Source organism: Nelusetta ayraudi, unplaced genomic scaffold (genome assembly GCF_046127955.1).
Source record: "Nelusetta ayraudi isolate G7.1 ecotype Tasmania unplaced genomic scaffold, CSIRO-AGI_Nayr_v1 ptg000048l, whole genome shotgun sequence".
Lineage (NCBI taxonomy): Eukaryota > Metazoa > Chordata > Actinopteri > Tetraodontiformes > Monacanthidae > Nelusetta > Nelusetta ayraudi.
Window position 1 is genome coordinate 5381585 of NW_027466098.1, and position 16053 is coordinate 5397637.

General features: G+C 47.0%; 1 protein-coding gene across 8 annotated transcripts in view; it reads left to right on the top strand.

The window, feature by feature from the left end:
• bcas3 (BCAS3 microtubule associated cell migration factor) overlaps positions 1 to 16053 on the top strand; it is a 294364-nt gene that overhangs the window by 239417 nt on the left and 38894 nt on the right. The window contains exon 24 of one of the 8 annotated variants that reach the window (XM_076035855.1): positions 9012 to 9166. The exons of the other annotated variants lie outside the window; for them this stretch is intronic. Within the exon in view, the coding sequence (XP_075891970.1) occupies positions 9012 to 9151 (140 nt within the window). The 3' untranslated portion in view covers positions 9152 to 9166. Of the gene's footprint in view, positions 1 to 9011; positions 9167 to 16053 lie in introns of those variants that run through there. 8 annotated transcript variants of the gene reach the window in all.

The window sequence follows — 16053 nt, forward strand, 5'->3', positions numbered from 1 at the left end:
ACAGCCCTATAACTTTACATCATACAGCCCTTTAACTTTACATCATACAGCCCTATAACTTTACATCATACAGCCCTATAACTTTACATCATACAGCCCTTTAACTTTACATCATACAGCCCAATAACTTTACAGCCCTATAACTTCATACACTTCAATGATCTTGTTACTCATCATTGCTGCCAATACAGATTAGTTACACAACCATGAGCTTCTCCCATATGAAGTTTTATAGTACAGTCACATTGTTTGTGTTCTTGTGCATCGTAGAATACCAGGCATATTTTGGTTGTACACTTTCTACTTTTAATATAATACTCTCATAAGTTTCTTTTTCGTGCAGCAACAGTGAATGTGTCAAATGTGGGAGCCTTACACGGCAGCATTACACCTTTTGATCCGCATGTCAGAGAGGAGTGACTCCAGTTACTTGTTATAATATTTCATAGGACCTCGGCGCGTGACTGCGGCATTTGTCACTGGGTTGCCATAAACGACCTAATTACTTTAAACCTTGTGCAGTCTGCTGCCAGAGCGGGAAGTATCAGTCCATTCAGAAAAACAACTTGGCCAGTCGGTTGTGTCGCTGAAGGCAGTGTTGATTGATACATCTCTCTTTTTTTTTCCCAGGGTGTGGATTTATTTGGGGGGCGGGGCTTGGCTGGTAAACTGCTGTGGGTTAGCTGCCGTGTTTTGGCTCAAGCTTTATGGAGGTCGCTCCTGTAAAGCACCGCGGCCGTGAAATGCGTTTTATTGTCGCTTAATCCTCACACTGTGGCAGAGCCCCATTTCACACTGGATTCTGGGGGCCTGTGTGTGTATGAGTGTGTGTGTGTTTGCACACTCACACTCCCCGGGGGCCGTGGCTAATTGGACAAATTTGCACAGCAGGGGCGGAGGCACACGCACGGCAGGAGACTTGATTTATGTGCAGTGGGGCTGGGGGCAAACTGCTACCTAGCCACTGGTAAAGAAGGACCGGGCAAAAGCCAACGAATGAATCAATATTGCCAATGTATCTGGGAAAAGGACATCAATTTCACCTTTTGAGGTATTCATTGTCATCGTCACCATCAACATTATGTGATATGTTGTGTTTAAGAAACATATTTTAAGTTTTAGGCTAAAAAAAAAAACAAAAAAAACTTTTTGCCAGGTGGCTGCTAGTTTGTCATTACCTGAGAACTCTCCAGAGGTGATACTTGATATATTCCCTCCATCTCTCTGCTTCATCCACTGTGTCCATTCTCTGTCCTTGGCTCTCTGTGTTTATTCGTGACTTTTACCATAAATTGCTTATCGAGCTGAGAGCAACGTTTGGACCAAAGTGCAGTGGAATATTTACATGCGTAATACTCAGACTACATATAGCATGCATAGTTGTCCCTCATCTTTTTTGCGACACGGCATGAAATACAAACAAGGTAAAAAAAAAAAAAAAAAAAGTCAATCAGTTGTTAAGTGATCATTTTTGCGCCATCACAATAAAGTTCTGGTTTAAATTCGGTTAATCTCAGAATTTGTTCCTTTGCGTGGACCCACTCAGTGGAGGAAATAGTTTCCATTGAGAAGCCTGACGGACGATGCTCTATTTGATGCCAAGCCAAAAGAGCATCAGGCACACACGTCTTTATTCTCTGCTGCATTGCTGTGCGACGAGATGGCGAGTGGACGGCGTCGTGGTGGTGATGTAGGCATATAATGTCATATAATGCGAGGTCATTCCTCATGTCATACGCTTGTATTTACATCACCTTTGTTGTCACTCATATTAAAAAAAAAAAGAGAGAGAGAGCAAAGAAATAAACCGACCATTCGCGGTAAGTGTTGCTGCGCTGCTGTTTGCAACGTGCACGCAAGAACCGACACAAAACACAAAGTGTTTTGTGTCGGTTCTTGCGTGAAGGCGTTACACTCTGTGCTCTCCGGGACTTCTTCCTCCCTCCTCTGTTCTTCGGTCCTCAGACGCTGCCAAGTTTCGGAGCAGTTGCTGAAATATCGTTTGAAAGCCAAATTTCAGTTTGAAAAAAAAGGGAAGAAAAAAGAAAGAAAGGAAAAGACAGAATTCCATAAAAAATAGACGTCTTGAATTTATTTTCCATTCAGAAGATAACTTGGTGGCAATATTTCCCTTTTCAGCTCATAACTGTGGTTTCAAATTGTAGTTGGTAGCCAGGAAAAAAAAAAAAAAAAAAAAACGAGGGAAGAATCCCAGCAGTAAAGCGTTTCATCCCCGCAGCAGTCGCTGAGAACACCCAGGAAAAAGTGTCATCGCCCCCGTCATCTCCACCTAAGTACATGTCATCACACACACACACACACACACACAGCCCCGGCCGACTGCTCGGTGCAGTGTGTTGCTGTGTTTTGGACTGGTGTGAGCTGCCTTGTTGACTGGCTTTTCCTCGTCCTCTCATTAGGCCGCTTTGATGCATCCACTGACACTTTGGTCAGAGTTTCCAACACCGCAGCCGTGCTGTTTGAGGACAGCAGTGTGTGTGTGCGTGCGTGTGTGTGTGTGTGTGTGTGTGTGTGTGTGTGTGTACTGGACTGGACTGGACTGTGAACCAAACAACACAGCGACCACACCAGTATCTAAGCCTCAGCCTGTATGGCCCTGGTGTCAGGCCGATAAACACACACACACACACACACACACACACACACACACACACACACACACACACGCACACACACACACACACACACACTGCAGACTACAGAAAATCAGTGTCGCATTTAGCTTGGCTCCCTCCCCGCTGCTCCTCTGTCATTTACTGTATTAGCTGTGGTCTTGGTGCTGAAATGGCCTATTATGTGGGCTGCCTGTGTGTGTGTGTGTGTGTGCGTGCACCGGTGCGCGCGTGCCTTGGTCTGTTTTTAATGTACAAATGTGACTGATTATACTGTATATACGTGTTAGCGTGTGTGTTTGCAAGAGTGAGTCAGAGAATTGCGAGTGTGTGTGTGTGGGTGTGTGTGTGTGTGTGTGTGTGTGTGTGTGTGTGTATGTGTGTGAGCACCGTTGTTGTTCGCCTCCTCCTCGCCGCCGCCGCAGCGCTGGAACGACGCTGGCCACGCACCCTTTGATGTGTGCTCGCGTGCGTGTGTGTGTGTGTGTGCGTGTGTGCGCGTCTTGATGTCAGGCCACAGTGGATGACAAGAAGTCCTGCTCTTTCTCAGCGGGATCCTTCCTGCAGCTGCCTACGCGTGCGTGCTTACGCGCGCTAGCTAGCTAGCAAACGCTCACACGCCCGCGCGCGCTCACAGAGTCCATCTGCAGATGGTTACCTCACTCCTCGCTCGGCCTTTTTCATCTTCCCTCGTCTCCCCTCACTCTCTATCTGTCCGGCGCCCTCCGGCAGGAAGTGACATCACTCCTGACCCCCCTCCCCCCTCACCTTGCAGTTTTAACCTTTCAGCGCGAGCGTCTCCGAGGCCGCCCCCCCCCGAAATTCGTTGAAATAAATTTGAAAAAAAAAAAAAGCTCCCTCTCTCCCTCTTTACCTCCTCCCCCACCTTCCTCCCTCCCTCCCCTCCCATTACAGACATGCAACAGTTGTGACATCTTAATAGGACACCAGTTAGCAACACAAACTGAAATAGCGCCACACGTTCCGAGTCGTAGCCCCACCCCCCCCCCCCCCCCCACCCCCGCAAAATGCCGCCGTTTCCATGGCGGGACGGAGGTCTCCTGGATCAAGTCGAGAGCAACAGCGGGACCTCTGAGGCTTCCGGAAGGACGGAGGGAAGCTGTTGCACGTGCAACAGCTTCCATGGAAGCGAAGGGGTAAAAAAAAAAAAAAAAGAGAGAGAGAGAGAGAGAAAGAGAGAAAAAACAAAACTGCAGTGAATCACTTTTGTTTTTATGACCATAACTTTGATTTTTTTTTTTTTTGTTTCGGGAGCAGGCCGTGGCGAGGCACAGCCTGCAGCTGGATTTCTGGGTCGGCTCAGCCTGATTTATGTGTTTATGAGCTGCGTTTTACCCCCTTTTCTTCCCTGTCTTTTGTTGTCGGTCGTCTTGAATCGTCCTCGTCCCTGCGACAGGGTTCATTTTTACTGAGCCCTCCGGGCGAACCTGTGGCCTGCTGCCTTGGTATTTTTAACCTGGTCGTGGCACTGGCTATTGGGGATTATTTATTGCTTTTTTATTATCTTCCCTGTATGACCTGTTATTATGTACATTTTGCAATATCCCCTACCTTTAAATCTTGTTTTAAATAATTTTTTTTCTCCCTCACAGCTGCCTCCATCCGAGTGCAGTGAAATACAGCGAGCAGGAATATTTGTGGGAGCAGTCGGCCCGCTTGGTTTATCGGCTCTCTCCTGTCCGAGGGCCAAAGCTCTCGTCTGCAGACTCCTGGATTTGGGACGTGCGCAGCTCCCAAAAGAAAAGTTGTACGAAACAAATATTACTGCTCAAAGCAAAGCTGCAGTGGTAGAAGAGAGGAAAAACATTTGCAAAGCATTTATTTATTTATTCATTCATTCATTTGTTTATTTCATATATTTTGAATTGTTGTTGTTGAGTTGTTGGAGAAGCACCTGGTTCCTCTCTAAAGACACGACCAGAGACTCCGGACTGAAGGTTTTTTTTTAAAAAATTCTGTTTTTAACAATGATAACAGCATTCAATTATTTCTGGCCTTGTGCATTCAAAATGAAACGTGTTTTTTAAGTAGGTGGAACGTGGAAGCTTTGGTTGCTTTGTTTTATTATTCACATAATAAAATTCTAATTGTAGTAGTGCGTAACCTTCGTAATACCTAACCCTTAATAACATTTATTTGGGGGAAAAAAACTATCTGAACTTTATCACCAATTAAGAAAAGAACTCTATGAGTTCTATGAGGAAGGCATTTTGATCAGTTTCAACTCAGCCGATGCCAGCAAGCGCCAGACCAGACCAGACCAGACCAGACCAGACCAGACCAGACTATACTTTAAAGTCTCAAAGAAAAAAAAAATTGAGTGGAATTCTTCATCTCTCCATCGTGTTTTTCACACCATTTTCAGAAATCCCACTCACTTGTGCAAGCGGGCGCACGCTGTTTGCCAGCTCTGTCACACACTCTGCCTTTCGCTCTGGTCCTGCCGCTGATATCGTGTGCATGTGTTTGTGTGTGTGCATGAGCGTGTGCGTGCTTTCCCTGCAGTCCCTGGAGAGGCACAGCTCGTTGGTTTCCTCAATGGAGGCTGTCTCCTGCACTTGGCCGCTGCCACGGGCGTCCGCGCTCGTGTTGCACGTGCACGCGCCCGCGAGCACGCCCTCGGCCCACTGTTTTGCCTGAACGTCCTGCGAAAACAACCTGTTGGTGGCTCGCATTATGTCTTGGCTTTCAACTTAGCGCGGCTTCCTATCGGCTCAATCTATCTCGTTTCCTCTTTCCAGATCAGTGCGCATGCACATGAGCAAGCAGGCTCGCTCACTGGTGCGTGCGTGTGTGCGCGTGTGTGCGCGTGTGTGCGTGTGTGTGCGTGTGCGTGTGCGTGCGTGCTCCTGCTGCCCCTCCAGGATTTATTGTTGTTCGCCAAGCGCGGCCCAAAGTAAATGGATGACGTATCGGCCTTGTTTTCTCTGCCTCTATTGTCTGAGGATCATCTGGAAGTGTTTTAGGCTCTCGAACGCTCCTCAGTGCGGGATGCTCTGAATCATTCAGAGACTCCCCTCCATCCACCCGCGCCCCCGTTACAATATTTCCATTGTTTATTTGTTTTCTCTGTGTTTACCCCCACCGTCTGCTTGGAAGAGAAAGAGGGAAATCCAGGGAGGCGGCGCGTTGGGGTTTTTTTTGCGCAACGCTTTCGATTCATCGGAGGAGCCGTCGCTTTGCCCGTCCGCCGCTCGCCGGGACGCCGTTTATCAGCGCCGAAAATCCGACCTTTCTGAACTTAGCTCGCCGGCTTTGGAATTCTCTGTGCATTATCAAAAGTGGTGTTGGCTTTCTCTCCACATTCCTCTTGCCGCCTTTGTTGTGCCGGCCAGTTTTTTTGGGCCACGGCCGGAGGGCCTTATCTTTTCGAAGCGGTGCTGGTTCAGTGTCTGGCAGAAGCTGGAGGGAAACACATTCATCCAGTGTGAATCAATGGGGGATGGGGGGCGGGGGGGGGGGGTTCACAGCAACAAAATAGCAACAGTGTTTTGATTAGTTTGAAACGTTTTCTTAATCAAGTAGCTTGCAGGAGGTTCCAGAACCGACCGGAACGTACGCAGGTCTAAAGTGCACATTCATTGATTCTGCAGGCCAAGTGACCGAGCGGCTGTTTTCACTGTTAGCCGTTAGCCATTAGCGCCAATAGCAGCGTATTCTCATTTTTGTGTTTTAGTTTTTATAGCAGACTGCGGAACCTCTTACGCGCGCGCGCGCGTGTGTGTGTGTGTGTGTGTGTGTGTGTGTGTGTGTGAGAGTGGGGGGGGGGGGGGGAGGGGGGTAGGCGGGGTTCACATGGGTTTGTGTGCCCTCCTGCTGTGCGTCCACATTTCTGGTGGATATTCTTTCCCATACACTCTGTAAATCCAGTCGCATTTGTGCCTGCTCATCCCTGCTTGTGTGGTGTGTGAGTGTGTGTGTGTGTGTGTGTGTGTGTGTGTGTGTGTGTGTGTGTGTGTGTTTGTGTTGGCCGTGGCCAGCGGAGATCGATGGTCTGTAAAGTGTATTCCTTATTGGCCTGTTTGCTTTGGCAGCTCTTGAAAGAAGCCCACTGATTACACTCCCAGATGTGTCACACACACACACACACACACGCACACACACACACACACACACACACAGACGCATACACGCACATTACAGTTGACCGCTGCTGGCTTTCATGTGTGTGTGTGTGTGTGTATTGAGACGGACCTGCATGCTTAACATCCTTTAACCTTTTTGTGCTCAGGCAGGTTTCCATCTTCACAAGGACGTCCGTCTGTCTGTCCGTCCATCCATCCATCCATCCGTCTATTCTTCCGTCCGTCCGTCCATCCGTCTATTCTTCCGTCCGTCCATCCGTCCTTCTATTCTTCCGTCTGTCCGTCCATCCGTCTATTCTTCCGTCTGTCCGTCCATCCGTCTATTCTTTCGTCTGTCCGTCCATCCGTCTATTCTTCCGTCCGTCCGTCCGTCTGTCCGTCCCTCCTCTCTCGGCTCAGCACGCACACGCACGCACACACGCAAACATCCGTGCACACAAACAAATGGACAGGCGCACACAGCGAGACACATAAGACGCATCTCACTGGTAAATATTATGACACTGTTTGGTTCATCTCAGAGCTTTTTTTCCCCTCCCCCCCCCCCCTCCTCTTCCTCTTCTTCTCCTGGTGTTTTTGCCCATTGACCGTCTCTACTTCTGAGGAGAGAGTGCATCCCGATCCAGGATGAGTGACGACTGCGGAGGGCCTCGCAGCTCACGGCTGAAAACCGAGATGAAAGCAACAAACTTTTTTTTTGGAGTGAGATGAATTGCTCCGTTTTGAAAAATCAGTGGGGTCGGCTAAAAAGTTTCCTTTTATTATTCATTTTTTTTTCAAGTGAAAGGAATCAGTTGTTGCAAATGAGAGAAAATAGAACTTGATTAGCCTCCCTGTACTTTTTGCAACGAGCGTGAAGAACATTCAATAAACTCAAATGAGGAATTTCAGTCAAATATTGTTTCTTCTGATCTGGCCCAAAACTTCGGCATCAAAAGGTTTCGCCCTCTTCTGTTTTTCTTTCTTCCCGTTAAATTTTTTTTAGTAACTTCTGTTGACAACAAACTGCTTGCAGGTTGAACCTGTGTGATGGAATAATCCATACGGCTAGAGGTTGAGTTTGTTCGAGACGTGACAGACTCTATGTCAGGTGAATATATTTGCCGCTCTGAGGTTTTCAGGTCTGGTTGCTCCACCAAACCTACCCACCATCCCATGAACCAAAAATCTGGAGCTCTGCTCGGCTTTTAAAATGTCATTGCGTCAAAGGAAACCAAATGTGGGTATTGAACAAGACATTCAAAAGTTGGGAGACTTGCTTGATATTATTTTGGACAAAAAGCACAGCGTTTTTTTTTTTTTCTGGGATAAGTTCGGCCTTCTGCCTGGATGGGAATGACTAATTGTATCGGAACGTAAACAAACACAATCATTTCCTTGGGTCTTAGTCTACAGTACAAGTACAAATGCCAGGACCTTTAACCAGACCTGCCAGATGGAACGGCCCTGTATCTGTGAAATTCTGGGGAGGGGGGGGGGGGAGAATAATCGTGAAAACATCCTGAAAAGGACGGCGTTTTTTCCAACTCACCCTTCTTGCCCCACCCCCCCTTTCCCTGAATCGTCCGGCGTTCATCACTAAATAGCCCAGTCCGACTGCGACGCTGTTCCGAAGCCGCCCTAAACTGTTGTCGCCGTGTCCCAGCGAGTGACGCTGAAGTCCCCCTCCGCAGGAAAATGGGGTTTGTGACGTTAAATATTTTATTTTATTTCCACTATACCCTGCGACGCGACGCCGCCCTCATGTAATTTTTATTTAATGGTTGCCTCGCCGCTTGTCGGACGGCGGGCGCCAGTGGAGGTGACAGAGTGGCTGTGACAGGATCTATTTGGCTAATGTTGTTAGCATAGACGCGCTGCCTCCTAGCAGCGTGTCACGTCAATATCAATGCAAAGCCGCTGCGTCGCTGGGGGAAGATGGCAAATAGACAGGGAGTAAAAGGCTTCAGTGTGTGCGTGTGTGTGTCTAGGAAAGTGATGGTGTGTGTATTTAGTGACTTTTAAGTGAGTTCACTGTGCTCGTTATGTGTGTGTGTGTGCGCACGCGCGCGCGTGTGTGTGTGTATGTGTGTGGCCCAATAAAAGCCTTGCTCGTGACATTTTTACTGCAGGTAAGTGGAGGGTGAATTTATGGTGCTTGTTTAGAGGCCTGAAGAGGTTCGCCTGGCCATGAGCTGGTGACACACTCACACACACACACACACACACACACACACGCACACACACACACACTTTTTCACACTCTCTTTATTTTTTCCGTTCACTTTTCCAGCCCTTTCCGTTGGATCCATATTCATGAAGTCTTCCGAGGCCTCGCTCACAACTGGAAACCACACGGGTGGACGGCTCCTCTGTGTCCAAACTGGCCGTGGACGCACGCGGTTGGAAGTGCCAGATGGCGGTGGCGAATAGAAAAAGAAATGCCAGAATAGAAAAAGAGCACTGGGATGTCTGAATAAATGAAATAAAATAGATTTAAAAAAAAATGTTGATGCCGTTCTGCAGTCTGCGAGAGACGCAGACAAATGGCTTAGGAGAGGCAAGAGCGAGGAGATGACAGGGACAAAAGGGACGGGGAGGGCGATTCCCACGTGGCCGCCTCACTCGGAGCACAATCCCACCCAAACTTGTGGAGGAAATGAAATGCCCAGCCTGCCCCCGCCGCCTCCCTCCAGCCCTCCCCGGCCAATACGATTAATTCCCCGTAAGATGCTTGCATTTAGACCCAAGAGAGAGCCACGATAATGGAGGATTTATTCTCTCAGAATAAAGAGGCTGGCTGAGCGGCTGCTGCGTAATGCTCTTCTCTTCACCTTATTCCGCTCTCTCTCTCTCTCTCTCGCTCTCTCTCTCTCTCTCTGCCTCCCCGCCGCTCCAACCTGTCCCGCCCTCACTCTCAGTTGGTCCCGCGGCTTGGCGGGATCCCTTCGTGTCTCAGAGGCGGCAGAAACGTGCACGTTGCAATTGCAATTGCGCGTTGGGCCGGTCCATCCCCTTTGGATCGTCCCCGTGGTGTGATAAGGCACAGCTTAGGGACACATTAGGAGCAGCAGGGCGTTAAGATCAAATGGGATTGCGGAGGATTTCTGCCAACATGGGGCTCCGGCTTTGAGAATCCTCTTGGTTTTGGCCCCCCGAGAGGGACGCGGGCACGGCACAGCAATCACGGTCGCTATTTACACGGCATAGGAGCGTCACGCCAATGCACAGCCTGCTCCACGGTGTGGACGGACGCAAGTGGAAAGTCACCAGCAGGTCGAGGCCTGGCTGAGCTCGGGGGACTTTCGCTTCACCAAAATGAGTTCAATTTAACGCTGCACCACTGCAGTGACATCTGACCCAAAGACTCCGATAGCCCCAACTGTAGTTTTGACGGGGCACCAGGGTTTCAGCTTCCTCTTTACTCTTCTTTGGAATGGGGTCATTCGCGCATGGCACATGGATAGATGCAGCTAGCAGCTAGCAGCTAGAAGCTAGCTGTTCAGGTTGGAGATCACAAGAAATAGGATATGAACAGTGGCCTTGTGTGCTTTGTCAAGCCAACCACCCAACCCCCTCTTAAGATGCATATGTTTTACTAGACTTGCTCAGTGCTTTGCGTTTTACAAATAGAGTGTTAAGGATCTTTTTTTCTCCTATTGCACCTCAGTCTATCAACTTTTTTTATCTGTTTTTGTCTGAGGGTAGAAGCATTCGATTTTTGTATTGTTTTGTTTGTTTTTTTTGTTTTTTTCTTGGACGGTTTTACCCAAAAAGAAAGTTTATAGTTTGAAGAACTTGTCCTATTTGATAATGGTTCATGTGTTTATTGGCAGGGAATGAGTTTACAGCTTTGAGATTCCAAAACTGTTGCATGCTGAATTTTTATCTTTGTGTCCTAAATTGTTAAATCACACATTTTCTTTTTCCTTTTTTTTTTGGTCCAACTCTGACAGACTTCCTGTGCAGCCAATAAGAATAACTTAATTACACCCTCAAGATGAATTTGCAACATATAGTTTTGCGGTAACTGAAACAAGAGTCACACACACTGACTCGACTCGAGAGTCAAAAGGTCAAGTTCAGCTATTGATTCGGAGAGTTGTGACACCCCTCCTTGGTTGTGTCAGCGGCACTGCTTCCAAGTCATACCTCCCACCACCCACTTCACTGTTGTCCTGAAGATGAGGTTTCAGGGGCGGCGTTGTATACGAGAAAGTCTGTTTTTGTAAATAACGCTAAGGTATTTATTTGTGCAGTGTCGCAACCTCAGTAAACAGCCCCGGTTTGGATTTGGATTGGACAACTTCCCAGGGAGGAAAAAAAAAAAGTCGGAAAAAAAATAAAAGTAAGAAGTGAAAGACTCCGGGGATTAGGTTGAGGCAAGAGACTTGACAATGAGGAAGGAAGTGAGTAAATAGTTTGTGATTGATAAAGGCCTGCGCCTCATCAACACGGCCTGTAAAACACTGACGACAAGGCGCACTCCATCTTTCTCTCACGCGCGTATTCACAGGCGGTGACACACACAAACCCTGTAATAGAATACTGTGCAGAAAGCAAACATTCTCCTGTAAACATATCATCTGTCACCTCTATAGCTTAATCCATATCCTTTATGCCGAACGCAGGGATACGCCGGCGCGCACACACACCCCTGCCTGCCGCCTGTCAGACAAACAAATGGGGCCCTGTGAAAGCCATCAGCATGACCATCCCGGCTTCATCATCACGTTAGCCTGCTCCATTACACGGCAACATGATCTGGCCTGAAATCAATTAGCCGGCCCCGCTTGCACCGTGAAGTATACACTCCCCAATCCTTGTTTTGGTTTGACCGAATACAATGTGGCGCGCACAGAAGGGACAGGCACCGCCACTCAGACAAAATAATACTGGTGGATGGATGGATGGATGGATGGATGGATGGATGGATGGACCAGTGGTAGATAGATAGATAGATAGATAGATAGATAGATAGATAGATATTATATATTCAGAAATCAGAATGCCAAATGTTGAATCTGTAATTATGCAAAATTACTTCTTTTTTTGAAGAAGAAGAAGAAGAAGAAATAAATGACAGCTCAATGTGACAACATTGAGATGTGTTACTTAGATTTAGTATAGGTGAAGTTCCACCTGCCAGTTTGTCATCCCCCATCATGTAGTTATTCAGTCGTTTTACCATCAAAGCAACCTCTGTGACATATGAATAATATACTCCTCTCCCGCCTTCGGGCAGTTAATCACAATTTGCTCAGCCAGTGTGCCAGATTTGTCCGGCTCCAGTTTGCAGCTTCAAAGAATATTTGCCGCCACTTAATATCTCAAACAGCTGTCAGCCTGCGGCACCTTTTTTTTTTTTTTTTCATGATTATTTTCCTGCACACCGGACCTTGTAATTCTTGACATAATTGTGTATTTGTGATCCCTAAACGAGGGTCAGGCGAGAGTGAACGGCGACGGCAAGTTCCTGAGGTGTAGCCCTACATGTTGCAGAGGTTCAAATTGCTCTGCCTCGACCAAAGGCCCGTGGTTGGAAATGAAATGAATTCCTCTATTCATGAGGGCGTGTGCGCGCCGCGGCCTCGAGGATCGTACCTACGCCGTTAGCCGTTGTCAAAACACGCACCGCACATTTGTCAGCAGATACGCACTTTCAGGGCCTCTGCTCAGTGTTAAATATGTGGCCCTCTTTGTAATCAGCCTGCAGATGATTATTAATGCACTCTGGAAAGCACCAGGAGGACCCAGGAGAGAGGGAGAGAGAGAGACACAGAGAGAGAGGGAGAGAGGGAGAGAGAGAGAGAGAGAGAGAGAGTAAGGGGTCTCCTCCAGTGCCACGTTCATTGCCCCCTGAGGCATGAGCGGGGAATAAAACACAAAAGGCACGGTAAACAGTCAGAAGCATTCGGAAGAGCTGCTGCTGCTGTGTTCATAATTACACTCAGCTGTTTTCTATCACCCAATCGAACTAATCCGCCCTTGACTTGCAGTCGGCCTGAATGAGTGACAGCCTTTCTAACGCACTGCAAACTCTTTCTACTTCCGAAACATTCCATGGGATGGTACAATAGGAGTTTTTCCAATATGGGCCGTATTCATGATAAGACCGTTGATAAGTTGGTTTAACCTCTTTGCAGATACTTGAATGTGTGTTGATGAGTGAGCTTTGATGGCCCAGTGGTTCAGTTTCTTGGCCCAGCTCAGCATCTTAGAAGTACAAGTACAAGTTCTTGCTCGTTGGATTTCAACCCTTTGCTTCAGATCTGGGGCTGTGTAAGGATATGTGTTGTTTTTGGGGTTCTTACAAGCCCTTGCATGGAAACACCTACAAACAGGCGGTATTTATGGTGGTAGGCAAATATACTTCAGGCTCATAACCGGAGAACTGAGGTCAGTACGTTTTCATTCAGTTTTTAAAAAATCCGATTCACGTGACGTTCATAAAGAGTTGAATGCACTGATCCGATATATTGATAGCGATACTGGCCTTTATACAGCCGTAGGATACTGAACAGAACCATGGCACTGGTCATGTCAGACTGCCCGAGTGAGGTCATAGTACGTCAGTGGCCCAGCAGTTAGCTAATGCCAAACATCATTAGCGTGGAGTTTTTTCATGCTTGAAACCATAAAAAAAAAAACAAGACAGGGACTTGCAGTGTTAGCAAGAATGGAGGTAATTTTGCAGTGTACAACGCCACCAGTTAAATGAATTATCGGGAGAAGTTTCACGTGAAAGGTCAGCAGAAGCTTCTGCTAAGTAACAGCCAAAAATTAATGTAGCTACACATGCCCACCAGAGTGTTGGAATGTTGGACATGGGGTACGCATTGGACATGTCGACGCACTTCCTGTATCTATCCTCGACGCTTTTCACAATTTCATTTATTTTTGAAATGCAGTTAAAACACATTTTTGAAGCCACTTCAAGGCACACTATGAAAATCTAGTGGCTTGAACACGGTCGATGTGATCACTATCATTGAAATCCTTATAGGCAAATCTTGCCACTTTGAAGCCCTCTTAGAGACAACAACAAAATGCCCAAAGAGTCGAGTGCCCGTTCAAAATGAATGGGGGCACAACCATGCCAATGTTCTGACATGGTAATTGGCAATTGGTAAATGTTGCATATGAAAATACAACCAGCTCAGTGGTATAGTGGTAGAGTGTCCGCCCTGAAACTGAGTGATTATGGAGTCATACCACAGACTATAAAAATGGTACCCATTGCCACCCTGCAAGGCACTCAGTAATTGGTGTTGCACACCCAAGTCCAAGGAACCACTGCTGCTCAGGGGATGGGTCAAATGTGGAGGAAATCTTACCAATCTTACCACAGAATCATCCACTAAAAGTGCTCGCAGATTTTCTGACTCTATCTTCACTTACGACTGAATGCATGCCAGCAATGGTTATGGCCTGATCAGAGCCATTCTGTATTGTTAGAGATAACTAACTTGCTCAGACACTATTCTAACTGTCATCTGTTGTGAAAAGCTACTGGATACACGAGTTGAAACAGTTGAAACGATTGGCCAGTAATTTACCCAACTCGGCTATGACGTCGGTATGCAGCGTCTTTGCCATCCCAGGTCTCTCCATTCAAAGTGATCTGAGTGCTCTGTCTCCTTATAAAAGGTCCGTGCTACTAGTCCCTCAGTTCAATTCAATCAGACAGTTGTACCCAAACACAGCCAGGCACATACAAGACTTAACTTGCCTTTTAAGACTCCATTAGTCTGCTTCTTCAGTCCAATTTGACTTGTCTGGATTCAGCTTCACGGCCAGGAAGTGTTATGCGTGTGATTGGTTAGTCTCGGACCTGCCTGCAATTAACTGCATACAGGTTAATGCGTCCTTCATATCTGAGTGCCATGTGTTTTGGTGTCCAAGTTTGCATAAGTGTGTGTGTGTGTGAGTGTGTGGTAGTGAGTAAAGTGCCCGGAGGCAGATCGTGGTATTGATGGGGATTACTAACACTTAGCTGACACCACTGAGACTGCAAGGGGAGTAAAAGATTTAGAGGCACTGGCCTTAATGTAATGAAAGAAAGGCCATCGCTGTCAAGAACACACACACACGCACACGCACGCACACACACGCCTACCTATGGGTGCTAATCCTGTGAGCTTACATCTCCATTAACACTAACACTGCACCACAAACCTACTCTGCCAGCTAGCTAGCACTCTCACTCGCTCCCCGAGGATATCAGAGACACTCTCCCACTCCTCGTCGTTCTCTGACACACACAGACATACAGACACTTACAGCCTGAAGGGATGTCAGCACGGGTTCACAGCACAGTCATAGAAGTGTATGTGTGTGCGTGTGTGCACCATCCGAGGGACTAAAAAAGTGTGGTCTTGTGAAGTTACGTACATGAATTGTCTCATTGTGCTTGAAGATGAATGAGCGTGCTCTGCATTAGCACCGCGCTGAAACGTATGTATGCAATAGGATTAGCCTAATGTAGCAAGCGTACGCTGACCTTTCACTGCCGTCCAACCTCAGTACAGGGGATGCACACACACACACACACACACACACACACACACACACACACACACACACACTGCTGCGTAAGAACATGTTGATGGAGTGAAGACTTTTATTTGTGTATTTATACATCCAGGCCCAACCTTCCAACCTTACCTCTGAAAAATTACCTTATTTCAAATACGCAATCATTTACAACCCATGCAGATTGTGAGCACCTACACTTGGTGTTGACAGCGTATGCCTTTCATAGTTTTCCTCCTTGTGGTCATGATGTGGTGTTGATTGCTTCTTGTGTTGGCTGTTTCTCCATTGCTCCCCGTCGCCTTCATTTCTGTCACCCCGAGCCGCCTTATTCCTCGAAGCAACTGTTACAGTGAAAGAGACCTCAGTCACAAAGCTGCCAGTATTTTCCCCATCATTGTCAAGCAGTTATTTGTACACACACATTTGGGATAACTATTGATGATTTAATGTTTTTTGATGACCTTGGAGGTGTTCATTTACCAAATCTTTCATAATCCTCGTGCCTGGCTTTGAAAAATAATTTCATGAAAAATATTTAAAGGTTTTCAATCATCAAACAGTCTACAAAGCTTTTGACTAAAAAAACGAATCCCTCTTTTTATGATTAATTTCAATTGATTATAATAATCAGACATTGTCATTGTCTTCGCATTGACTTTCCCTCAAAACTGAACTAAAGTGAACAATTCCTGTCTAACACAGGCAAGACTTGTTTTTCCAGCTCCTGTCTCAGATCACAGGTTTTCGAGGTGTGCCTAATGAACTCTTAATAATGAACTCAGTGTACTTCCCACCTG